The following is a 27,268-nucleotide window of genomic DNA, read 5'->3' as shown; positions in this document are numbered from 1 at the left end:
ATCCATGCCAACAGATGGCATGCAGCCATAGAAACAAAAGAAAAAGCCTCAGACAGAGGCAGCCCACTAGTCAATCCAGCTCTGTATCATCTTCACAGACTGGCAATGGCTCCCCAGACAGGGGACATCTCAAGCCTTATTTGGAGATGCTGGGGATTGAACCTTGGGCCTTCTTCATGCAGAGCAGATGCTCTACCACTGATCCTATGGCCCTGAGTAAACAATGTGGCACTTGACAGGAAGAAAAAGAGATTACACAGCTAATCAAATATAACGTGAGGGGATGATGGTGTTAGCTAAGATCTTCTCATTTGAGCGGTGGTGCAAATATGGGTCCAGAATTCTTGACTAATCAGGAAAGACCCATGCAGTTGGTTTATTCTCTCAGTGTTTGTTCTGTCTTAATTTTTGGTACTTTGTCTCATTTGTCTGGCTCATAATGTTGGACTGAGTGACAAGTTCAGTGTGGAGTTGCAGGGCACTGAGCCCAGTTATGAGGCTTCTTCATTCGTTCGTTCTCAGAAGTGACCTTTCCACTGGTTTTTCCAAGCAAGTTGCAGGGTGGAAGGCCAGCTGCGAAGGAAAGGTCCCTGTGATCAATCTTACCCATGGGATCGCTTTGCTCCTGTTGCCCTTTCTCATCTGCCATTTGTATGAGATCACACCAGGATGAAGTAACCTTTACATAGGGGTCCTGTGATAAAATGGATAATGTGTTCAAGCTGGTATAGAATGCCCACTCAGATTTGAATCTCAGTGGGTAATCTTAGGTTAGACTGGAGAGTGAGTGATTCATCTCACAAGATGGATGTGTAGATACAGTGTGGTCTAGTGGTTAAAGTGCTTGACTAGGACCTGGGAGACCCAGGTTCAAATCACTATGGTACCTCGGTAGCTTGGTTTACGAACTTAATCCGTTCCGGAGGTCCATTCTTAAACCAAAGCATTCTTAAACCATGGTGCGTGCTTTCTCTAATGAGGCCTTCTGCTGCTGGTGTTTGGCTTCTGTTCATCTTCTGGGGCAAAGTTCGCTAGCTGGAACACCTACTTCCAGTTTTGTGGAGTTCGTTGTCCAAAGTGTTTGTTAACAGGGCTGTTCGTAGACTGAGGTACCACTGTACACCCATGAAACTCACTGGGTGACCTTGGGCTGGTCACAGTCTCTCAGCCTATCCTTCTTCACAGGGTTGTTGTGAGGATAAAAATGAAGAGGAAGAGAACCATGTATGCTATCTTGTGCTCCTTTGAGGAAAGGCATGCAGGATATAAATGTAATAAGTAAGTAAGTAAGTAAGTAAATACAGTAGGATAGTTACTATCCTGAACTCTTTGGAAATGGAATTTAATGAATTATAAACATATTTATAAGCTCCAGAGGTCCAGATTTGCCTCTGCACCATTTCATTTACTCCAGTGCATAGCTACATGTTGTACACAGCTACCTATTGTATTACAAGTTGCTAGCTATTTCAGGTTGCTGTTTCCATTATTAGTTTTATAAAGTGAGCAGTGACTTGGGCCTAGTAATCAACAGAGGGGGTATACTGTGTCTGTGAGGTTGCAGGACATGGTTGAATGCTCCTCCATTTAAATGAAATCCCTCATATAGAAAACTAGTGTCCCAGTGAGGTATGCTATGCAACCAGACCTCCCTCAGCTTTTAATGAAACATCAGGTTTCATTAAGATGGGTGCAAGCTGTCTCTACGCATGAAAATGTGCACATTTGTTAATTTGTGCAGGCCAACTATTGTGTACGCCAGGCATAGGCAAACTTGCCCTCCAGATGTTTTGGGACTACAACATCCCAGGACCAGTGGTTAGGGATGATGGGAATTGTAATCTCAAAACATCTGGAGGTTTGACTATGCCTCAGTTTGACTATGCTGAGTTTGACTATGCCTGGTGTACACAGTCTGTGTACATTCACTGTACCATTTAAGTATATGCGCAGACAGGTTGTACACTCATTGAATGTAATGTGTGAACAGCCCTATCATTACCTTTGGTTGAGTGGATGTCATGCCTTCTTTTGAAATGCATGTACTGTGCTTCTGTGCTGCAGTTTTATTTGTCACTTGGAGGTTTTTAATGTTATCTGTCTATCACCTATCTTTCTATATCTATTGTCTATCTATTTATCATCTATCTATCTAGTTTTGACATTTTTGCGATCCCTGGGTGACAGGTGGTCTAGAAATGTTATGTGCATGTGTGTACTCATGCACACACATATATACAGCTCTTTATTACATTCCTTGCTTGACCAAATGCCACCATGTTCACATGCCCCTGTAGCATCAGCAAATATTATTTAGTCGCCTAGCTGACATGGTAACAAAATAATGAGGGAAACATTTCAGAGGGGTAAAATATATATTATAATAGCCTGCTAGACTAGCAATGCAGAATACACACTATTTATTCTCCAGTGTTATTTTTATGCTCATTTGATTTAATGTCAAATTAAATGTAACCAAGGGCATTGGCAGAATACTTTGAACAAGGGAAAGAGAGAGAGAAAGTGAGTGCCATTCATTATCCCCAGGCTGTGGAATTGAACAATTAGTACTCAGATTCCATAACAGTGATGTGAAAGCTTTATTATTATTATTTTCGTAAACAAAATAATCTAAAGGCATTAATTTTGTTGACTTTACCGTTGTATTTAAGTTGTCGTTTATTATTTGCTGAGTGCTCTTGTCATTCTTTACACAATGAAAGCAAGAAGGCAGGATCACAGTGGCTCCCTACAGGCATTTGGAATTGGGAGGGGTATTAGAAAGACTGGATTATTTTCGTTCCCTTTGTGTGTTTAGCTATAGAAATTGCAAGTTGTTCGTGTAACCAGTGAACCCATGAATGCCAGAATATAACCCTCAACCTAGCTCCTAATCAGCTGCACCAGCATCAATACAGCTTGGCACACTGAAATGAAAACTGGCAGGTCTCTGCTAAGCACTTACTTGCTGTTGCTGCAAGTCTTTGAATCAAGCTTTAATATTCTAAGATGATTCTAATAATCCAGGGCAGAAGCTTTTTAATGACCTTAATGACCTGCTGTTGAGTTCGGCCACATTTCAGGAACCCTCCCCCTGGGAACAAAACAAATCATTACACATTGGATTTGTTTTCCCAGTGGCCATTTTGCCACGTCCACAAACCTCCTAAAAATCTTTCATTTTATTTTTATTTTTTTAAAAAAATCTTGACTCAACTGCCTTGCTTAGAAAGCAATTATAGCATAATGTGTGTCCCCACTCTGTACAGCTACAGGAACAGAACATTAAAGGCCAATTTAGAATTATATCAGGAAGTTGCCTATATGTTGCTTAAGCCTGTGAGTACATTCCTGTAGCTATTTTATTATATACAGACATAGGGTAAAACATAGGATACTTCAGTTTATTATGTTATTTCACTTCAATACTTTCTCAGTTGTTGCACAAACTGTTGCCGTTTAATACTTTGGTTCTTAACTTAATACTTTGGTTCTTAACAAGGTGGTACTTCCTGTCAGTTATGCACCCCTTAGACAGCCCAACTCCTGGGGTACTCCAAGTAATAGACCCAAGGGTTCACTGGTTTGGGAGTCTTCTCTTTCTAGAAGAATCTCTTTCCTTCTGACTGGAATGAGACCTAAGTAGACTGTCTCTTTACAGCTTCTACTTCTCCTGTCTCAGCCTCAGCCTCCCAGGTAATTCCTGGCCTAATTACTCTTACAGGACACCACACACTGTCCTTCACACTCAGCTCAGAGTCTCTTTTCTCTAGCTTTCTTTCTTTCTTTCTTTCTTTCTTTCTTTCTTTCTTTCTTTCTTTCTTTCTTTCTTAAAGGTAAAGGGACCCCGACCATTAGGTCCAGTCGTGACCAACTTTGGGGTTGCGGCACTCATCTCACTTTATTGGCCGAGGGAGCCGGTGCACAGCTTCCAGGCCATGTGGCCAGCATGACTAAGCCGCCTCTGGCAAAATCAGAGCAGCGCACGGAAACGCAGTACCGATTTATCTAATTGCACTTGGACGTGCTTTCGAACTGCTAGGTTGGCAGGAGCAGGGATTGAGCAATGGGAGCTCACCCCGTCGTCGGGATTCGAACTGCTGACCTTCTGATCGGCAAGTCCTAGGCTCTGTGGTTTAAGCCACAGCACTACCTGTGTCCCCTCTTTCTTTCTTTCTTTCTTTCTTTCTTTCTTTCTTTCTTTCTTTCTTTCTTTCTCATGGGAGCCAAATGCAGGCATCCAGGCCTCTCTTCCTATGGCCCTGGACACCATCTCTGCCTGTGCTCTCTTTCCCTGGACTATTCCCCCCAAAGGTCCCACTATCTTCTCTCTTTGTGTGCTTTTGCCTGACCTTAATGTTTCCTTGAACTGTGCTTCTTGCTTGTCTGGATTAGGGAGTTGTGGGTGGGTGTAGCAACCTGACCCTGGTGTTGTTCAATGTAAACTACCATACAAAGGTAGAGAAGCATGTACAGTGGTACCTTGGTTTATGAACTTATCCACTCCGGAAGTCCGTTCTGAAACCAAAACCATTCTTAAACTGAGGTGTGCTTTCCCTAATGAGGCTTCCTGCCGCCGGTGCCCTTCCACCATTCAGATTCCATTCTTAGACTGAGGTAAAGTTTGCAAACTGGGACACTACTTCCTGTTTTGTGGAGTTCGTAAACTGAATCGTTCATAAACAGGGCTGTTCTCAAACTGAGGTACTACAGTATCATGCTGACCCCACCCACTTTTTGCCTCTTGCCCCTTCCCTGCCTGACATCCAACCCATGGAAAGCTGAGAGATACAAACAGCTGAGCTAAATGAACAGCTTATTATAAGAAGCGCTGGAGCTTGTCTTTCTTCTGTTCCCCTGGGAGGTTGCCTATGAGGGAATGTTGCCCTAAACAAAGTGGTCCACCCCCACCAGCCCCTTGCACGAGACAAGAATTGAATTGCAAAAAAGAAAGAAGGGAATAGCAGCAAACATCCTATTTAAAACATGAAGCAATGCAAGCAAAAAGTTAAATGTGATAAGTGTAAATACTTCAACATATTGACTACTATTGCTTTATAGCAACTCCCACCCACCCCCACAACCCCACTTTCTCTGTTTAAAGAAATCACAAATATCTTCAACACTAAGAACTGCAAGGAAAATGTTTGGAGGAAATGACTCCCTTTTCCTTTGGGCTTGATGTTTGAATAGTCCTTTGATGAAAGTACAAGTCTCCTCCTCCTCCTCCTCCTCCTCCTCCTCCTCCTCCTCCTCCTCTTCTTCTTCTTCTTCTTCTTTTTCTTCTTTGCTCTCTTGTGCTCTAAATGGTGAACTTACAGGTTTTCTTTTAACATTCAAAGAGCACTTTATTCTATTTTCCTAACATTCCCTTAGCTGATCATTTCTGTTTTATGTGACCCCCCCCCCCCAAATGTAAGAGCCCTTTCTGGAAATCTGTTGGAACTTAGTGGATGTTTCCTTGTTAATTGCTTTGAGGGGTGGGGGGAACAGTTTGCAACCCTGTTAACCTGGGGAAATAGTTCCAGTTTTGTGCTGTAAATTTACAACTGTTTTCAGGGTCCGTGACGTATGATGAAATTTGGAGTGGTATAGCTCCTGCATGGGTGAATCATGGGGGAACAGAAGCCCTTGTGTGCATAAAGGATGGTGACAGGTCCAATGTTGTCCTTTGTTGTGCCACACACACCCATTGGCATGAATGAAATTTAGCATGATGGTATATCAATTTAGCATGGTGGTATATCAATCTAAAGCCACAGTTATAACCAAGAAAACTAATGCACTAATCCTCATGTCTGGGTGTACTCTATTCCTTAAAGGCCTTCTCAGCCCTGCTGGAACACCACCTCTCTTCCTTGGCCTGACTGGACTACTGGAATCTTAGCAGCATAGGAAGCTGTCTTGTATTTGATCAGACCATTGGAGCAGCTAGGTCAGTAATGTCTGCACAGACTGTCAGCACCAACATTCCCAGTCCTGCTGAAACACGCTAGGGATTGAATTTGGGATCTTCTGTCTGTAAGTCAGATGTCCAACTACCGAGATACAGTTATATGGCGCAACCACACTAGGAATAGTGTGCAGTGCTCTGGTTGCTGAACCTCAAAGATGTTTTAGAAGGGAAAACAGTTCACAACTGGAGGAGCAAAATTATGAATGGGATAGAACAAACTCCCACATAATGGAAAGGTATAAGCATTTGGGTTTTTGTTACAGATATGCATGTTGTTCAGTATCTTTACATTCTTATTTTGCATCTATGTATTGGCAAGGGATTATATTTCCCAGGTTTCGGTTTTTTAACAGCTGGAGACTGATCGGCAAGTCCTAGGCTCTGTGGTTTAACTCATAGCACCACCCTCATCCCGTGTGTGTGTGTGTGTGTGTGTGTGTGTGTATATCACAGCTTGTGCTATTGGTTTTTATATTGGTAAACTACTTAGAAGCTTGTTTTGGCATTAAGTGCTACGTAAATAACAATGACCACAACAACAACAGTAATTATATGGGGCCACAACTGAATTCTGAACTCTCATTTAGAGTACATAATCTCTGTATAGTCCCACCTTGCATGCATGAGATCCCTCCTCTTAGGTTCTGTTCCTGTTTCCATTTTATTGAAATTATTCTGTGCCACATCCATAGTGTAGTCATTCTCTTGGCGAGAGAATATTTCAAAGCTCCAGGAATTACAAGGCTTGAAGGAATTGTGGGGTAAATGATGTAGGACTCCATGTGGAAGGGAAGTGGCCCTGCCACTATGGTTTGCCAACAAGGATTAGAAACCGGATTTGCAATTTTGAGGCCATGTTTTGTAATAATTCAGGCTCTTGTTCTTAGCTTGAGGAGGGAAGAATGAATAAAAAATGTGAAGTACAGGAAATTGCATGAGTATAAGGCAGTTTGGGAGACAATGAAAATCCCATTTCAGAAGAGATTTCGTCTCCCATGGTTACTTTAACAAATGGACTACATAGGTTTGCAGTTTTGTTAATGGTATTTTTCTTATTTCTGTTAAGGCAAGTTATCTCCCCCCCTTTTTTTTAAAAAAAAGGCAGCTTCTGGAGGTGGTCAACGAAAGCAATCATTGCTATGGCCTCAAATCCTCTGGATAATCAGCAACAGGATTCACAGCTTGCTCGCTTCATCTTGGCAGGAGATGTGTCCCAGGAACCTTTGGATCAACATGTAGGACCAGCTCCTTGCTTAGAACCAACTCCCTGCAAAGTTCATGACCCAGAGCTAGAAGGTATTGCAGATCTGCAAGCTGAAATTCAACAGATTACACTAGAACTTCAAACTCTGTTAGTGGCAAAAGATAGAGGAAACATCCTTTCTTCCTACCACCTGACACATAAATGCCAGGTTCTGACCATGATGAACAGCCACCTAGAGGAAGTTCTGAAAAGGACAATTTATCTTAGGCAGGGGATACGGTTGGTCTGTGCGACACACAAAAATTCAGTTGACGAGGACTTCCACAAATATGCAGACAAATTTTTGGTGTTGGCAGCAGCTTTCACTGAGAAATTAGAAAGCTATCTAAGTCTTATTCCTCAAAACTGTCCAAGTAACATGAAGAGTGCACTAGCCAAAAATAAATCATTGATGACGAAGGGAGAAGAGCTGTCAGGAAAAATTCAGGAATTGAGAGAGGATGTTGAACTCCCAGAAGAATAACTTTATTTAGCAATTTTGTGGGTTCTAGTAGGTGGTCAGAAACTATAAATGAAGACCACTATAAATGAAGATATATTTATCTATTTAATAAAATATATATTATATTAATTTCAGCAGCAGTACGTAAGCTGTATGGCTGTGTTTTATTTATTTTACTATAGATTAGAAACAACAGCTATAGGTGGTTAACAACACTGGTCCTACTCAGAATAGATCCATTGAAATTAATGGATATGCTTGATCAGTTAAGTCCCTCAATTTCAATGGGTCCACCCTGAGTAAAACTTTGCTGAATGCCACCCTTTGTTTTTTATGCAGTGGGACAACTTTCTTAAACCATATAATCCTCCACTGCTCTGCTGCTGCTAATAATACCTTCAAAAAGTCTTTTTGCATGTTTTGTTCTGAAGTCCAGGAGTGATTTAACAACCAGTCCTTCTTCCCAAGGAACTCTAGGAAATGCAGCTCTGTGTGGAGAAGAGGGGTCTCCTAAGAACTCTGTTAAGGGTGGTGAGAGTCGTTAGGAAGACTCCTCTCTTCTCCACACAGAGATACAGTTCCCCAATTCTCTGGGACTATTAAAAGTAGAATAATATTGCTTTAAATGTGTGATGCAGATGTGCTTACCAAGTATAGGTAAACATTCCTAATTGTTATAGATATCCCCACTTTATTTTCAGCCCGGTGCAGACTTCAGGGTTTCAAGGGGCAACCAAATTATGGCTGTACTTTGTGAATCATGGCAAGAGGAGTGTTGTACCATAGGATGAATTACAAGGGAGGATAGCTGAACTACATGCAGACTTAAGGACATCTTTGCATTTAATCTCCATGCATTTAATAGCAGTCACGGAAGGTGATAATTGTATATGCTGCCAACAAGGCTGGATAGGGTTAAATACCCCTCTTGCCCAACTTACTTCATTCCCAGTAATGACCATTCTCCCCAATGGCTGCTCTTTGTTTTATTTTATTTTTTGGAAGCTAGCATGTTAAATGCAAAGGTACATTAAATATCACGTCTGGTGTATCTCTCTGGGTAGACACGTTCAGACACTTTTTCACAAGGTACGATTTGCAATAAACCTGCTTTGTAGCTATGTGTAGGGCCTTCAACAGTTTTCTCCTCATCTGAGAGAGGAGAGAGAGAGAGAGAGAGAGAGAGAGAGAGAGAGAGAGAAGAGGAGGAGGAAGAGAACCAATCAAGAGTCCCCTCCCTCTCATTCCTCAAAGCAAAACACACATTTGAAAACTGTTTTTTTTAAAAAAAATCATTAAGCTGTATAGACAATTCCAGGGTAAGTAAATGGCAAAACATTTTGTGCTCCTAACTGAAGGGTCCCGCGGGGGCTGTGCGACTGTTAAATTGTTCTGTTTGACTATTTCCACACTCTGCAAAGTTTTCGTTGGAGGAAATAGATGGCATGTGTGACATTTTACTTTCTGGAAAAAGGCTCAAAGGGAAGAACGTAAAAGGAGGAGGGGGTTTCTATCAGAGAACTCTTGAAACGCTCTCCTTCTGAACACCTGGGGAGTGCCACCCCTCCCCATTCATTAGTTTAAAATTCTTTTAATATATCTACACTGCATTTTCCCTACAGCGGGACTTAAGGCAGTTTGCAAAAATAAAAATACTGATAAAATACAGAAAGCTTAAAAGACAATAGTTAAAAGGGAATTAAATTATAATAGAATAAAAACAATATAAAAACGATTCTGTTAAAGCACAAATAGTGTGGTGCTGTTTTTACTGTGAAAAGCCATTTCCATAAAAAGCAATCAGTTCTCAAAAGCCTGTCAAAGTAAAATAGTCTTCCCCTGCTCGCAGAAGGACAAGGAGCCTCTCTAAGGGAAATTCCAAAATCTTGGAGCAGCCACCAAGAAGACCCTGCCCCATGCCTTCACCAAATATTCCTTTGAGAGTGATGTGACTGAGAAAAGGGCCTCCACAGAAGATCTCAGAGCCCAGGCAGATCTAAGCCTCTTAGGCCTCATAGCCAACACTTTGAATTGTGCCTTGAAACAGACTAGTAACTAGTCTGTTTTAGCAGTTTTGAGCACTTTTCAAATAAAGCTCCACATAGAGCCAGTTGCAACCAAGGTGTGTATTGCTGTGGCCAGATCAGACATCTCTAGGAATGCGGACAGCTGGCATACTAGTTTTAACTGTACAGCTTTAACCCTCATCACTGCAGAAACCTGGTGATCTAGGCTCAGAACTGAATCCAGGAACACACGCTCTGTGTTCAGGGGGAGGGTTACCCCATCCAGTTTCAATTTGTTCACCCTTGTCTAGTCCATTACTGATGTCAGATACTGGTTTAGAACAAAGTCAGTTTCCTTGGATTTAAGTGGAAAGGACTAATAGAGCTGGCTGTCATCAGCACACTGGTGACACCAAACCCCAAAACTCTGAGCAACTCCTCCAAGCAGTTTCATGTAAATGTTAAATAGCATGAGGGACAGAGCGGAGCCAATGATCAAGAGCAGGCCAATGATCAAGGTGTTGAACAGGAGTCCCCCAGCACTACCAGGAAGGAATGGAGATGCTATTAAAACTGTGCCTTCAAGTCCCATTCCAGCAAGGGTCCCCAGGAGGATACCATAGTTGATGGTATCAAAAATTGTTGAAAGGTCAGCAGAACCAACAGGGACACATTCCCATTGTCCAATTCCTCCCAACATATGTCATCCAAAGGTGACTCTGTCCCATAACCAGGCCTAAAATCAAATGGAAATGCATCTAGATAATCTTTCTCTTCCAGGAACCTCTGGAACTGAGATGCTACCACATGCTTTGCCTGGTAATGGGAAATGGAAACTGCCCAAAATTTATCCAATATAGTTGGATTCAGGGATGCCTTTTTCAGTTGAAAAATTATAACTGCTTGTTTTAGGTGTGCTGTATTCCTGCCTTGCTTTTTCCCTTTACCACTTGGTCTGTCCCCTACTGGCCTTTTTAATGAGTTAGGAAGGGCAAGAAACTAGCACATGTGGTAGCTCTCATATTTTCAAGGATGCTGTCCACATTCTCAGGCTGCACAAATTGAAAAGTATCAATTATCATTGAAGAAGCAGGGACCAAAGTTATATCCACTAGACCAGTGTCAACTGTAACATCCAAGTTGGAACAGATCTGAGTGATTTTGTCAGCAAAGTACTGAGCAAATTGTTCACAGCGGGCCATCGAGTGGTCTAAAATCTCCTCACGTGGGTAAGGTTGTAAAAGGAACAGCTCTGCTGGATGCAATAGAAGCAGAGAAAAATAGCTTTTTCACTGCTTGCGCTGCCACAGAGTAGGTCTTCAAGTAGACTCTAGCTTGTATTCAGTTGGACTTCTTCCAAGTTTTCCATCAATTTTGATCTGGTCACCATCTCATTTATTTCATCACCACCAGTTCCCTAGGAAACCAGGGGGCTGGCTTGGCTCCATTCTGTTAGAGGAGATGCCCTGGAGTGATTGTGTCCATTGTCCTGGTCATTTCTGTAGTCCAGAGGTCCACTAGGATGTCAAAAGAATCACCTGCTGAAGCAACATGAAACTCTCCAAGAGCAGTCAGGAAATCATCTGGATCCATCAGCTTCCTGGGGTAGACTTATTTTATACAGCTGCCCACCCCTGCAGAAGCTCTGTGTTCCAGGAAATCTAAACCCCACCACCTGAGCTTGACAATGGAACTGTAGAAAGTTCATCCACTCTTTAAGATCACCAATCCAGTGCAGAAAACTTAAGTCCAGAGCCCTGTTTTTTTTAAGAAACAGCCAGATGTGGGGAGAAAAGGCCCACTCATTTGCCCTAGGGCACAGAGCAACTATATGGTTATGCTAATCATGGTGCTTAAGTGTCTAGCTGTGAGGCCATTGTCTTACAGTTGCCCAGACAAAAAGACTTATTTGACAAGCTTGCTGTCATATCTTCCGCTCTCACAGATACAGGAACTCAATAATTGGGACTCAGGGCATCATGCAAGCTGATTCCCCAAACTTACAACAGTATAGTGTAAATAGACAGTTGTGCAAGCCTTTGGGAAGCAAAGATGCAAGAGGGCATCAGAGGTGGGAGGGAAGTAAAGAGGGACAGAGACCAGTGTTGCTCGCAACACCCCTGACCATCATTCAAGGCACACTGGCTAAAAACCACTGGTCAATGATGTTTCTAGTTTTTGTTCATCAACATATGGAAAGCCCAATATTTCCCACTCCTTCTTTAAAGCCTTGGTATTCAGGTACCTCCTATTGGTCTCTTTCCAAACTAGTCGTCCTAAAATAATTGTTTGGGGCTCGTTGAAGCTCAGTGGTTGTCTTTTCAGTAGTGACTTCTTGCCTTTCGAAACCCCTTCCCAGGGAATCTTGCTTGATGCCTATATTAATGAAAATACCACCTCCGACTCTAGCTCTTTAGTAACCTGCAGCTTTTTGAACCTCTGCAACACTGAGGCCAAGTTACTGCATCTGTTTTAGTTACAATTCCTCATACAGTAAATCTCATGTAAATTTCATTTCTTGTACATCTTAGTTACATGCTATGTTTTTCATTCATTCATTCGCTGCCCTGAGGACATTTCCCTTTCTTTTGCTGAAGGTGTGAGATACAAATTTAGTAAATAAATAGCATAACATAAATTTTAAATAATATAATAATACAAACAGTAATCCTGCAGGAGGCAGCATCTGGCGTGCCCTGAATAACATGGTAAACTAGAAGGCAAGAGGATTAGTTGCGGAATGATAGAATTAAGCCTATGTAGTGCTTGCATCTTCTTTGTGGCTGAGTCTACGTAAGGCATTGTAAAGTTGAGCCCTTAATTCACCATCTCACGGAAACAAGAACAAGGGCAGGAAATGGCACATGCTGTGTGTTCTCATTTTGCAATGGCCTTAAGACGACTTGAGCAAGAAACCAATATTAAAATACATTTCCCCTCCCTAACAGTATTACAACTGTAATCTCGCAATCCTATTTTAAGGGGAAACATTTGCCATTTGTGTACGTTGGAAGGCAAAGCTGTGTTCAGCTTAGGCTCAGCAATTGTCCTTCGTCCTTCATTTCCACCCCCACCCCCCCACCCCCGGCTTGCCTGTGCTGTGCTTTTCAGTCTTGCATCTCCTTTTGACAACCTGTTTCACAAATATATTAATGTAATTGAACCGATCCTGCAAAGGTACACAGAAGGATGTATGTTATTTATTCCAGCAGATTCTGGAAATAGATGTTGTAATTTAAAGGAGAGTCTCCCTCCTTCCCTCTCTCTCTCTCTCTCTCTCTCTCTCTCTCTCTCTCTCTCTCGGATGTACCAGGCAAACTTCTTAAAGTTGTGATTAGAAGTCTGGAAATTGAAATCTAACATGCGAATGCTAAGACTCAGTCCCCAGAGAACAAATACCTTATCCTTTTCCTTGCTGTGAATAATAGCAAGAGAGAGAGTTGGGGGGGGGGGGAGAGAGACAGAGAGAAAGAGAGAGAGAGAAACAAAGACAAAAAGAGAATGAACCAACTTTATGCGACTGAGCTGGAATTAAAAATATCAAAATGAATTTATTATTGCTTTCCATTTTGAATGACTTTGAGCAAACTTCCCTTCTACCTGCTGGACCAAAATTATATTTGTTTTAAAAATCCACACCAACTCAAAGCAACTCAAAATATGGGTGGGAGAGATCTGCCAGCATGCAGTTTTACTATGATTATAAAACAGTCCATCCCCCCACTTGTCTTCCCTTGTTTAGAATTGCTTCTGATATTTCTTTTATACCTACATTTTATTTGTTTATATGTCTTTCAAAATTACAGTGCACTATGCATTTGCTAGAAAATGTGCCAGTGTTTTAAAGGGATAATTGGGGAACGCAACACGTGCTCTCTGTTAGGGAGAACACGCTTTGCATGCAGAAGGTTCCATGTTCAACCCCCAGCATCTACAGGTAGGGAACATACTGAGGCTTATCTGAAACCCTGGAGAGCTGCTGTTGAGCAGTGCACACAATACAAAGCTAGCTGGATCAGTGTTCTGACTCATTATAAGGCAGTTTCCAGTATTCTTTTAATGAAATGGTAAGTATACATTGCTAAAGCAAAATGAAGGACATCACCCCCTTTTTTATATGAAAGGCAAGAGAACTTGTTAATGGAGGGATGTAGGAGGCAGAAGAATAGCAGAGTGATGGACTAGTCCAAGATAAATTAATAATCTTGGGCAGATTAAGCAAAATACCAGTTCACATACATATCCCACTGGGCAGAAGCCATCCCCATTAGGTTCTTCTAACATGATGGATGATCCTGTGAATGCTGTGATTTACATATTAGTTTTGGAACCCATGTGATAAGCAAGCAAGAGTTGGGACTCCTTACCAAATAAATTTTGCTCCATCGCTTGCACCAGTATCCCAGTAAGGCTGTGATGTTCTCCTTGAACAACACAGTCTGGGTATACTATCCCTCGTTGTGTGTTTTTTCTGGTGCCAAGCTGCACTGCTCCATTACTTTAATTGCTATTGGTAAGTGCTGTTTTTAACACCGATCTGTGCCATTTTGCTGCATTATGGACTTTTTTAATGGGCTGTAGTTTTTCCATCTAAGTAAATTGAAGTAGACATCTTATCAGCAGGGAGTGCTTCACCTTTTCTTCCATGCTTTTTGTCCTCATTCTGTGCAACTGATGTTCAAGCACGGGGCACAGCTATTTCATTGCTAGCTTGCTTTGCCCTCTATTTTCTGAGTGCTACTGTTTTATCAGGGAAGTTAATGCAGCATGTGATTATGAAGTAGGTAACCGTCATAGTATATCTGAAATATTTCCACTCAACTACTTTTTGCCAGATGTTGAAACATGGAAATATGGTGGTGTGTGTGTTTGTGCTGCAAAATGAAATATAACCATACTTTTAATATATCGTTGTTGTTTTTTAAATAGATAAATACTGTATGTGCATACACTTAATAGCAAAGCCCAATAGTTTAATTAAGTATGTCTGTATTGTAGTTCCATATATCATAAAATCATAATATGCAAGCATACAATTGTATAATAGAATCATAATATTGCACTATCATACAAACATAAAAGCATATCATACAAGCCTAATATCATACAATCATGATATGTATCATACAATCACAATACCATAAACAATTGTAATATCATTATCATACAGTCATCACACAATGACGTACACTCATAACACATTATCATAATATGATATATCACAATCATATCGTACAACCATTCATATCATGCAAACATACCAAATCACACACTCACACACTCACATCATATATCAGATAATCATATCATATCCCAGATTCAAGTTACAAGAAAGGATATTTTGATTAAACATCAGAAAGAACTTCCTGACAGAGCTGTTTTACAGTGGAACGGACTGTGTTAGAAGGTGGTTGACTCTCCTTCCTTGGAGGTTTTTAAGCATAGCTAGGATGGCCATCTGTCATGGATGTTTTAGTTGAGATTCCTGCGTTGCAGGGGTTGGACTAGATGACCCTTAGGGTCACTTCCAACTCTACAATTCTATGATTGTTTGATTCTACAGCTATTGTGGCTCCAAATTCCTTTTAAGATAATGCAGATAGGATTACAGGTTCAGTTCCAACATAGGGCCGTGTGTGTGTTCTGTTCATATTAAAAAACCATCAAACCAGAACTTTGTATTTGGCACAAGATTCAGGATGCTGAGCATTTGGGGTTTTGATCCAGGATTAAAAGGGGTGTTCTTATCCAAATGATCATAAAGATAATCAAGAAAATAAGTTGAATATCTGATCCAAACAAAAGGTTTATGCTTCTTATATGGAATTTGCCTGCTGTTGGACTTTCCCTCAGTCCTGTGGGTAAGGGAAGGCCACCCCATAGCTCTCTCCCTTGTTAATGTTGCAAACCAGACTTACATTGTGTGTGTGTGTGTGTGCGCGCGCGCGCATGCGCAAGACATTACAAGACATTATTGGGGTGATCCAATTCAGTAACAGCTGCTTATTACGTGCAAGATCAGATTAGGTTTATGGCCTTTGCAAGGGTTTGGTTTGTGTAAAATTCAGTGAAGTTCTTCACTTTCCTGTCTCGGAGGCAGGTGGTGTTTTCTTCCTAAGTGCAACATTTCTTGATTATTGATGGATACCAAAAGTGACAGGGTGGAACTGATTCAGGGGGGAAATAGCCTTTAATTAAGAGAAGTTGGTAAATATTTGAGAAGGTATGCAACTTGGCTTCTGAGCTTTTGAATATCTGATTCTGTGCTGGCTTAAAGACAGCCTTGCCTTAAATTTAATTGGCAAAAAGGGTTGTTGAAAAACTGTAAAACAAGGATGCAAAAAAAGGGTGAGGTATGGGGAAGTCTGAGAAACGAGGCGTATGAAAATGAGGTTAAGAAATGATATTTTTGTGTGTGTTTGTATTTGTTGATGTTTGTGTGTTGTTGTTGTTTAGTGTTAAAAATTGGAAAATTAATAAAAAATTATTTTAAAAAAGACAGCCTTGCCTCCCCCCCTTTTTGACTGCTATTTGAAATCATCAGAAGAGTTGCAGAAGAGTTGTGTCCGCTTCCCCTTTTCTTGAAAGTATTCTTACTCAACCTAACTAGCAAGTTCCTTGAATAAAACATGATGCCTGAGATGATAAACAATGAAGTCCACTATTTGCAGGCAAAACCTTTATTGAATCTCCCCCGTCCTTTGCCACTGCAAGCAGGCCAACAAAACCTGTACCTAATAATTTTGCTGTTGCTGTCCATGGTATACAGTTGATAACTAGCTGTGGCTAACAATCAGCATTGAACAAAAGAATTCCCATAGCTTTTTTATTTTATTTTTGCTTGAAATTGTATGTGTCAACAGCTTGGCTTACAAGGGGTGGAAAAAAAAGTTGTGCTGTTGGCTCATGTTCATCAAAAGCTCAAGCACATTCAGTCTGTGTTTGACTGACACAGATTGCACGCCAGAGGTGTACTTGCTCATACCATGTGGGCTTTTGCACTGTGGAATGATGCACAGGTTTGACACATTGATGTGAACATAACTCTGTGCCCAGATTCTAGTTTGGATCAAAAATGGTGTTGGAAATAATTATCCCCTGTAAGAGAGACCGTCTCCATAGGCCTGACATGATCTATGGAGGTCACCAGTCTACAATTATTAAACAGCAGTTAACGAAAGAAAGGGACAATGGTTCCTGTTGCAGAAACCACTGCCTTTTCCATTGCTTCTGATGAGACACACTGTTGAAAAGTATCTCCAAAATTGGATTTCATGTACAACACATTAGGAAAAGACCCTATCCCAGTGTTAGACAGGGGTGGATCTACTATAAAACTAATGAAGCTTAAGCTTCAGAGACCCTAATCCCAAGAGGGCCCAAAATAGCTTTAGTCCATATTGCATAATATTCTTGAGTTTAGAAGACCTAATTTGAGTCGCATGACTCTAATAAATTAATTTTTTGCTGTATATATTTCAACAATCCCAAAGCTTGAGAGTCGGTAGCACAGATGTCATAAAGGTGTGCTGGTTACAAAGGAGGTTCCCAAAGCAGTTCAAGCTTCAGGCCCCTCAAAATGTAGGACCGCCACTTGTGGTAGAGGATCTGCTTTGCATTCAGAAGGTCTTAGGTTAAATCCCAGACATCTCCATTTACAGCTAGGAAAGACCCCTGTCTTAAACCTTCGAAAGTCACTGCCAGTCAATGTTAACATGTGGAATATGATGGGCATGGACCTAGTTTTAGCAAAAGAACAATGCACATGAGGGATGCTGCTGCTGCATCCCTTTTCTGCTACTTGCTAGCCTGCAATCTTGCCTAACTCCCTCTACTCAAAAGAAAATCCCAACAGGGCTTGCTTCTAGTATTACAGTCCAGCTGAAGGAAACAATTAAACATTAGAGAACAGATGGTTGGGAAGTATTGTATGATGAGGGATGGTTCAGCAAGTCAAACCCTTTCCAAACATTTCCAGCTTGGCCTTTCCACCTCCTGGTTTTTTGTTTTTGTTTTTTATGTGATTGGGGTAGACACACAATTAACACACTGCTACAGTCACCTATTGGTTGGCCCTGAAACGTGGTGTCATTTTCATATCGTGCAAAATGCTGAGATTATGTCTGGAAGCAAATGCTTGCTAAAAACTTGCATACTACAATGGCCCTCTACAATATTCAGGTCCTTCTAGGGCAGAGCAGATGTAGGCATTGTACTGCAAGTTTTGAAAGTTAGGTTTCTACACAGCCAGCACAATATATCTGTGGGTGTATTTAGACTAACATGAAATTGGCCGATAACCACTACTTACGTGAGTTTAAAGGGACATTAGATAAAGTCATGGAGGGTAAGGCTAATAATGACTGCTAGCCATGATGGTCTGTGAAACCTCTGAATTAAGGCATATGTCACTGGATACCAATGGTTAAGAGATGCACCTACTTATGGGAGGCACTTATTCCCTTCATGTTCTCCTTAAATGGTTTGGTCACTTTGTGGACACTACACTACATGGATCATTGATTTCATGTAGCAGGGCTGTTTGAATTCCTTACATCCCAAGGCATTTACCCCCAATTTTGTTAACTGTTTTCTTGTTGCTAGACAACTCTTTTTTAATTCCTCCTCCTTGTGTAACTGTTGCCATAGTACCCCCCCCACACCTTCGTCCAAGAACAAATGACAGGCAGACCCACACAGCTGTGTCTATGTGAAATGGTTGTTTCCCCCAAGCATTTTGTATTTTTCTTTTCTGAAGTAAGACCCTGTTCCATTTAGTTTCCTTGTTGTTGTTTAGTCGTTTAGACATGTCTGACTCTTTGTGACCCCATGGACCAGAGCACGCCAGGCACTCCTGTCTTCCACTGCCTCCCAGTTTGGTCAAACTCATGTTAGTAGCCTCGAGAACACTGTCCAACATCTTGTCCTCTGTCATTCCCTTCTCCTTGTGCCCTCAATCTTGCCCAACACCAGGGTCTTTTCCAGGGAGTCTTCTCTTTTCATGAGGAGGCCAAAGTATTGGAGCCTCAGCTTCAGGATCTGTCCTTTCAGGGAGCACTCAGGGCTGATTTCCTTCAGAATGGATAGGTTTGATCTTCTTGCAGTCCATGGGACTCTCAAGAGTCTCCTCCAGCACCATAATTCAAAAACATTTAGTTTATTAGGGCATTATAATTAACATGTTGTCACTGTTGAAACCTGTGAGTGCTCTGCTTGCAGAGGGTTCAGATGTGGGGTGTGGATAATTTTTAGTTCCGAATCACACCTGTTTTAGAAGCTCCCTTGTGGCAGACCACTGAACAGGACCACCCTCTTTCAAACTGCAAAGCAAACAGGGATCTAACAAAAGATTGCTCTTTGGTCAATACATGTGATAGATGAGGGTCAGAAAAGTCCCATGCTTTAGATCAACAGAGCTCATGGAAGGTCATATTTGTATTGATTTAAAAATGTACGTTCAAGATTAGGAGCACAAATGTGAATGACCTGGTCCAAATATTTCCCTGTCTAGCAAAATCCTTTTTCTTTCTGGGAAGGGGGGTGTGGGGCATTTTTTTTAAAAAGACATAACTATGTACAAGATTCTTTTGCCCATATTCTAACACTATCTGCAATGCCTCATTATGTAAATAAGTATGAATTGCATTGATAATTTGCAAGTGAAAGTGCAGAGAAGGAAGGATGCAAAAGGGAAGATTAACAAGCCGCTGCAAATACTCCTCTGGGAAGCCTTTCTGAAAATACAGAATGCTTCAAAGGAAACTGAATTCATGAGTGACCTGCTGAGGTTTGCTACTCAGTTGAAGTCCCTTGCTTTCCTGTCGTTCCCTTGGCATACATAAGCTTTGCTAATTTGGATGGGCGCTTGCAGGAGGACACATTAAAGCACCCACACATACCATGAACTGTTAACTAAAGTTGGCACCTTGTATTTAATGAGTTCTACTGCAAGTAGGAGGTGTGGCTTAGGATGAGCCACACTGGCAGTGACACAAACCCTGACCTGGCAATGTGTAGAACATAGAGTGCATGCCCTATATCAAGTTAACCACTTACCCCTGCTTTTCATGGGGGCCGGGGGTTATTCCTTTTTATTTAAAACCATCTTTCTATTTTAAAATACCCTGATAAAGTCAAACAAAAGGTTTGAAACAATGGGTTGTGTCCAATATGAGTCCTACTCAGGCCTACTGGAATTTATGAACCTAAGTTATCTCCTTTAATTTCAATGCATCTACTCTGAGAAGGGTTTATGTTAGATGCAGCCTGATTAAATCTAAAGATACTAATTAAAATATGAAAATACATCTAGGCAGCAGAGCAGATAGAATAACACCAGCAGCTAAATGACAGCATAGCAATATTGTAGTTAAACATTTTAAGAAGTCTGGGTTTTTTAAAAACAGAAAAAGTTTTTGCACAGTGCTTAAAATCTGTTATGCCAAATCTACCTGCAGAAGGTGTATAATCTGGTTGAGATTAGCAGGCAAGTTCATTTTGATGAATATGCTTCTTGAGAGTTCACATGTTTGCAGGGCAGGTATTGCTGTCTGAATGCAGGCAAATAAATATTGAGGCAGGTAAGAGGAGAAGTACAGGGGTCATTTAAAAAAAAAGATTGTGAGGATCTCTCCTTTTAGGACTCCAAATCAGTATGTCAGCTGCACAATTCTTCATTTCCATACCAACACACTTGACAATTTAATACACCTGCATCTTACAGTTTTCTCTTCTGCTGACAAGCCACCAGCAATGTGGTCTTGCGGTTTATCGTTACTAGAAACACTCTCTGGGATTATACTTTTATATTACTGTGCTGCTTTTCTGTGGTTCATCATTTAAATTAGGTAGCAGAAGTTTGATGATGGTGCATGTGTTTTGCATCCTAGTGATTTTCCCTGAGAGTTTGCAAAGCTTATTTATTTTTTTAACATGATCTTATTTCACATTTAATAATATCCCTTTTAAAACTGAGTGGATGAGACATGGATAAAAAATTACAAAGCATTCTCTCTCTCTCTCTCTCTCTCTCTCTCTCTCTCTCTCTCTCGTGTGTGTGTGTGTGTGTGTGTGTGTGTGTGAGAGAGAGAGAGAGAGAGAGAGAGAGAGAGTATTAACCAAGTAAAGCAATAGGCCCCTAAAATCCATTCTATTTATGTTTCAAAAAAGAAAATAGAGGTTCTTTGTCTTGGAAGCTTTCTTTCTTTCTTCTCTCATGTACTGGATGGTGGCCGCAATGTTGCCAATGTATTCCATATCTTCTTAATCTGAGTTTCAAATGACTGTTGTTGTTTTCTATTTCTGTGGGGTATAAACTCTACCCTGGTAGTTATAAGGAGGCTTGTATAGTGGTACCTCGGGTTACAGACGCTTCAGGTTACAGACTCTGCTAACCCAGAAATAGTACCTCGGGTTAAGAACTTTGCTTCAGGAGGAGAACAGAAATCGTGTGGTGGCAGTGCGGTGGCAGTGGAAGGCCCCATTAGCTAAAGTGGGACCTCAGGTTAAGAATGGTTTCAGGTTAAGAACGGACCTCCAGAATGAATTAAGTTCTTAACCCGAGGTACCACTGTATTCAGACAGAAATATCATCCCTACACCCAGGAGGTCTAGTAATAAATTGTGATTGGAGGTATCTTATATTTGTTGAAGTTCTGGATGACCACTGAACCATAATCTGTGAGGCGCATTCATCTAGCTGGATGGAAATGTATGGAGTCCTGTAGTGGACAGTGCAAATCTAGATAGAACAATAGCCTTACTCAATACAATATACTCAATATAATATATGGGTGTCAAACCTATTACCGAAGGTGTGATTTTAAATGACTTTGACCAACCCTGAATACCACTTGCTGGAAGCCACAGGAAGGAAATGTGCTTTTGTGCTTGGGTTCTGCTTGCTGGTTTCCTACAGGATTCTGGGTGGACACTGTGAGAACAGGGCCTGGCCATGGGTTTAGTTGAAGGTAGCCATCATGGACAAAACTTGGCCATATGTTTTGATCTTGAATCTCTGATTTATAGGGAGTTTCCCCCTTCTCACCCCAGGCCCAGCTAATACTGCTGAAACAAAAGCAGGTAACTAGTTTCAGCGGGTGTGTGTGTGTGTGTACACATATACACACATACCTGCACTGTGTATAGTGTATATTATACAGCTAAACGGGGAAAATAGCACAGTACACATTCCGATATGAATGCTGCCAGTACAGTTCTGTCATTTAAACACATATTACTAGAACACTTAAATGGCTGTTAACTTTAGTTCGATATTTTAAACTCATTTCCGTTTTAGATGAATAATTCCCCCCCCAAAAAATAATAATCTATATGGCCTATTCTCTGTTGTGTAATGCTACATGAAAATGTACGTTGGGAAGTAAAAAAGAATGCTGATGAGACAGAGTAGCACAAATGGAGCATTAGGTTGTAGTGCATGTGACGAGTGTTTAAATATTATTCCTGTAGGAAATGTTTTGGGTCATGGTTTCTTGGTTTTTTATTATTATTCTACACAATTTGTCCTATGCAAATTCTCCCAAAATAGAGATTAAAGGTGACTGCTCAAAGCAAGCTGTTGCCAAAGACTGACAAATTTAAAAGGCCATGCTAAGGAAGTAGAGGTATTTCTCCTCTCCATCCCTGTATGGAATTAGGATGTACTGAAGTCAGGAAGGTAGATGCATTGACCAAAATTCCATTTGCTTATGCATATGAGCTATTTTGCTTACATTTCCACATCTGCAGATTCTTACTAAAGCTGATCCCTGAATTTGTCACGTTACATTGGGCATATCTCTCTCTCTCTCTCTCTCTCTCTCTCTCTCTCTCTCTGTGTGTGTGTGTGTGTGTGTGATGGCATGAATAATTGTCTGTAGAAATGCAAACTATTGGCCTATTTAGCTCAGCATTGACTATGCTGATTGGCCGCTGCTCTCAGCCCTACCTGGTGATGTCATAGAATCTTAGAGTTGGAAGAGACTCAAGGGTCATCTGGTTCAACCCCCTGCAATGCAGGAATCTCAGCTAAAGTATCCATGACAGGTGGCAATCCAACCACTGTTTTAAAACCTCCAAGGAAAGAGGTTTCCCATCACCTCTTGTGGGAGTCTATTCCACTGCCAAACAGCTCTTACTGTCAGAAAGTTTTTTTTCTGAATGTTTAGTCAGAATCTCCTTTCTTGCATCTTGGAGCCATTGGTTTGAGTCCTACCCTCCAGAGCAGGAGAAAACAAGCATGCTCCCTCCTCCATGTGATGCCTATCTTATCTCCTCTCAGTTGCCTCTTTTCCAGGCTAAGCATACTCCGCTCCTTCAAGTGCTCCTCATAAGGCTTAGTTTCCAGACCCTTGATCATCTTGGTTGCCCTCCTCAGCACACATTCCAGCTTGTTAACATCCTTCTTAAATTTTGGTGCCCAGAATTGGACACAGTAATCCAGGAGTGGTCTGACCAAGGCAGAATAGAGTGGTACTATTACTTCCCTTGATCTGGACACTATACTTCTGTTGATGCAGCCTAGAATATCATTAGCTTTTTTTTTCTTTTTCTTTTTTTGAGGCTGCATCACACTGTTGATTCATGTTAAGCTTGTGGTCCATCAAGACTCCAAGATCCTTTTCACATGTACTGCTAATAAGCCAGGTGTCCCCCATCCTATATTTATGCATCTGGTTCTTCCTGCCTAAGTGCAGAGCCTTACATTGATCCTTTTTGAAATTCATTTTGTTAGCTTGCACCCAATTCTCCAATCTGTTAGGGTCATTTTGAATTCTGATTCTTTTGTGGCATTAACTACCCCTTCCAGTTTGGTGTCATCTGCACACTTGATGAGCAGTATGAGGTCTGTAACCTCAATTCCTTAATCCAAGGCACTTATAAAGACGGTGAGCAACAACAGACCCAGGACAGAACCCTGTGCCACCTCACTTGTCACTTTTCCCCAGAAACCATTAATGAGTACTTTTGGGGTTCGGTCCGTCAACCAGCTACAAATTCACCTAACAGTTATCTTGCTCAACCCACATTTTACCAACTTCCTTGTGAGACTATTATGGGGGACTTTATCAACAGCCTTACTGAAATCAAGATACACTATATCCACAGCATTTCCCTGATCCACCAAGTTTCTAATTTCATTTAAAAAACAAACAAACCCCAGATTGGTCTGCCATGACTTATTTTTGAGAAACCCATGCTGGGTCCAAGTAATCGGAGCATCCTTTTCTAGATGCTCACAGACCAACTGTTGAATTAGCTGTTCTAGGACCTGCCCTAGTATGGATGTCAGCCTCACCCGTTGGTAGTTACCTGGGCCTTTCCCCCCTTTTTGAAAATGGGGACAACATTTGCCCACCTCCAGTCTGTAGGGACCTCACCTGTACTCCAAGAATTCTCAAAGATAATAAACAAATTACATCCACAAGCTCCTTTAGTACTCTTGGATGCAGTTCATCAGGCCCTGGATATTTGAATTTATTTAAAATAGCTAGCTGTTCCCTTACTACCTCTTTTCCTATCTTGGGCAGCAGCTCCCTCCTTACATCATTTATTCTGTTATCACCAGGTTGGGCATCACTTTCCTTTTGGGAAAAGTAGCCGTTGAGTAGTTCCGCCTTTTCTCTGACACCCAACAGCATTTCTCCGTCTTTCCCATGCAGAGGACCTACCACTTGCTTGTTCTTCCTCTTACTTCAGACATAGCCAAAGAAACCTTTTTATTTTTAACCTCTATTAGTATTAATAATTATTATTATTAAAATAATTAATTATAAATAAATAAATAGGTTGTTGTTGTTAATACCTCTTGATATTATTTTTAACCTGCCAGGATTGAACCTTCTGCATATAAAGCAACACCCCCTCCTCTACATCTTTTGTTAGACATTGGGGGAAGCTAGGTCAACTCATTGCTTTTCATTATTATTAAGTGGACAAACCTCCTTCACCTTCCCAAGATAGATATATCTTTTGGGATTTAATTCCTCCCAACAGATTTGGGGCATCAGAATCAAAATGTGTGTGTGGGAGGGGAAGTATTTTAGGATAAACATATATCTAGAAATGCATGCATTGAGATAAAATACATGTTTAAATAAAAAGTTTGTACATACTTCGTGCTTCTTGCTTCAGAACTATTGCTGTTTGCTAATAGATTAATCAACTAATAATTCATTGGTAGGTTGATACTACAGTGGTACCTCAGGTTAAGAACTTAATCCGTTCTGGAGGTCTGTTCTTAACCTGAAACTTTTCTTAACCTGAGCTACCACTTTAGCTAATGGGGCCTCCCGCTGCTGCCGTGCCGCCACCGCACGATTTCTGTTCTCATCTTGAAGCAAAGTTCTTAACCTGAGATACTGTTTCTGGGTTAGCAGAGTCTGTAACCTGAAGTGCCTGTAACCTGAAGCATCTGTAACCCGAGTTACCACTGTACTATAAAATAGCTTTAAAATAAATAAAACAACAAAACAAAACAAAACGGTTGTAAGACATCAGAGATCCAAAATGCAGTGTCTGGAAAAGCAATAGCAACCTGCTAACTTAAATATTTTTTTCAATTAAAACACTCACATGTGGAGTAAATGTTTGTGACAAAACAATGGGCTTGGCCTTGAGTGCTTGGCCAAGTGTCCACAATGTCATTCTTAGCTCATTATATCAGATCCTGCAGATAAAGAGATTTAAAGATTAAGAGCCAGTTTAAATAGGGAATCAGCGAGTTATGCCAGCCTGTGCTATGGGGAGCTTGTTGCAGGCCCCGCAATATTGTGTAATCTAACATCCAAAGAAACTGAGAAATACATTTCTTTTGAGATGGGGACATAGCCAGTTTGACATAAAACCACTTGTCATTTGCTATGCCCATTGCAACCTTCTTCTGTTACTTAGTAATGTGTTCTATCTGTTCTCGGCTGGGTTCTGCCAGATGGGTGTCACTCTGATCAGCTTTCTATGCCAGCCTGAGTTCTCATATGAGAAAACGGATAGAACTATCTGTGCTTTGGAGAACCCTTGAACAGCTTTGCTTTCTCTCTGGAGCTGGATACAGATTAAAAGAGGGAGTGTGTTTTTGTTTCCTCAAAGAGGAGGCCCAAAAGCACAGGAGCATGTTGGCAGAAGAACAAGGAGGCAGCTGGTGATTGTTCCTAAATGGACTTGGCCCAGTATACCTGAAGGGGCATCTCCACCCCTGTCATCCAGCCCAGACCTTGAGGTCCAGCTCCAAGGGCCTTCTGGTGGTTCCCTCACTGTGAGAAATGAAGCTACAGGGAACCAGGTAGAGGGCCTTCTCAGCAGTGGGGGTCCCCATGGAACGCTCTCCCATCAGATGTCAAGGAGATAAATAACTACAACTTTTAGAAGACATCTGCAGGCAGCCCCGTATAGTGAAGCTTTGAATGTTTGATGTTTTATTATGTTTTTATATGTTTTGGAAGCTGCCCAGAGTGGTCGGGCAACCCAACAAGATGGGCATAATAATAATAATAATAATAATAATAATAATAATAATAATAATATATTCTTAACCTTATTCTAAGGCTAGGCATTTCCTTCTTTGGAAGAAGTGGGGATGGTCAAATCTATCAATGTTGTTTTCTCATCTCACCCCTACCCTGGTGTTAAAACTCAGTTGTCCAAATTCCTACAGCAATTTGCATTTTAAAACAATTTCATAGTCATTTTCCCATAAATTTTTAGTATGAATTTCTCCTAATAAGCACAGTTATATTGAGTTTTGACTAATAATGCACATTTCTGCAAACAACCTTCTGTAGCATGATGCTTTTTTGTTTTATTTTAAGCAATTTTACGTGCACTTTCCCCCAGTAGATGTATGTGGGTACATAATTGTTTGGTTGGAGCATTGCACCACAGAATTCATAGAAGTGTGGATTCTGAAGTGTGTTTCTGTTTGCACATTGGTTTGAAGTATTTTCTCATTTGGAATTTTAGCAAAATCAAATTTCTCCCCTATCTTCATCACTTTGGCTATGGCCAGGAAGCCTCATTGTGCTGCCCCGAATGTGTGGCAGCCAGGACCTCTGACTTACCAGTCAGCACCTTCCCTTGTCCCAAATTAAACTCTGTAATTCAGATCATTGGGGTGCCTCAAAGTGGAAGAAGATGCACTCCAGCAATTCAGAATAAATAGTTTGGAATGACTTGTGTTAACAGCCAAACCACAGACTGCAAAGGAAGGAGGGCGGAGAGTGTTTGTATATGGTGTGTGATGGTATTGCAAATGTGAATGGGGAAAATACTTTCTTTACATACACCCACCCACACATCCTTGGGAAAGCAGCAAATGGCATGCAAACCGAATGTTGGGAACCTTTTGGGTGAGCACACCCAGATGGAATACTCTGGTGGAATTCCTTGGATGTATGACTTTAGCTCCTAGTTACAAGGAGATGCTGCGCTACCCTGTAGATGGTCCTCCCTCCCTCTCCCTGAAAGCAAAACTTGTGAGGCAGTGGAATTGGCTGGCAATTGGCATGTATTGGCTGGAAGCCTTGCAAATACTAAACAATCTACTTCACTAAGCATTTACAAACAGTAAATGTATATTGATGTTTGCTTGTTTGTTTTTCACT

The 27,268-nt window shown here is 41.1% G+C and overlaps 2 protein-coding genes across 7 annotated transcripts in view; both read left to right on the top strand.

The window, feature by feature from the left end:
* Positions 1-27,268, top strand: part of PCDH11X (protocadherin 11 X-linked) — a 758,870-nt gene that overhangs the window by 76,993 nt on the left and 654,609 nt on the right. The window contains exon 2 of one of the 6 annotated variants that reach the window (XM_083722716.1): positions 7,160-7,252. The exons of the other annotated variants lie outside the window; for them this stretch is intronic. The gene's annotated coding sequence lies outside the window, so the exon portion shown is untranslated. The remainder of the gene's footprint in view (positions 1-7,159; positions 7,253-27,268) is intronic. 6 annotated transcript variants of the gene reach the window in all.
* On the top strand, positions 7,096-7,683 carry LOC310837139 (HAUS augmin-like complex subunit 2; the record flags this gene model as incomplete). The annotated part of the gene is made up of 1 exon (XM_083723202.1): positions 7,096-7,683. One exon carries the CDS (start codon positions 7,096-7,098, stop codon positions 7,681-7,683), a length of 588 nt encoding a protein of 195 aa, XP_083579328.1.

The sequence above is a fragment of the Podarcis gaigeae genome (genome assembly GCF_964106915.1).
Source record: "Podarcis gaigeae genome assembly, chromosome: Z".
Lineage (NCBI taxonomy): Eukaryota > Metazoa > Chordata > Lepidosauria > Squamata > Lacertidae > Podarcis > Podarcis gaigeae.
The sequence above is the reverse complement of the archived record's forward strand: the minus strand, read 5'-3'. Positions and strand labels throughout refer to the sequence as shown.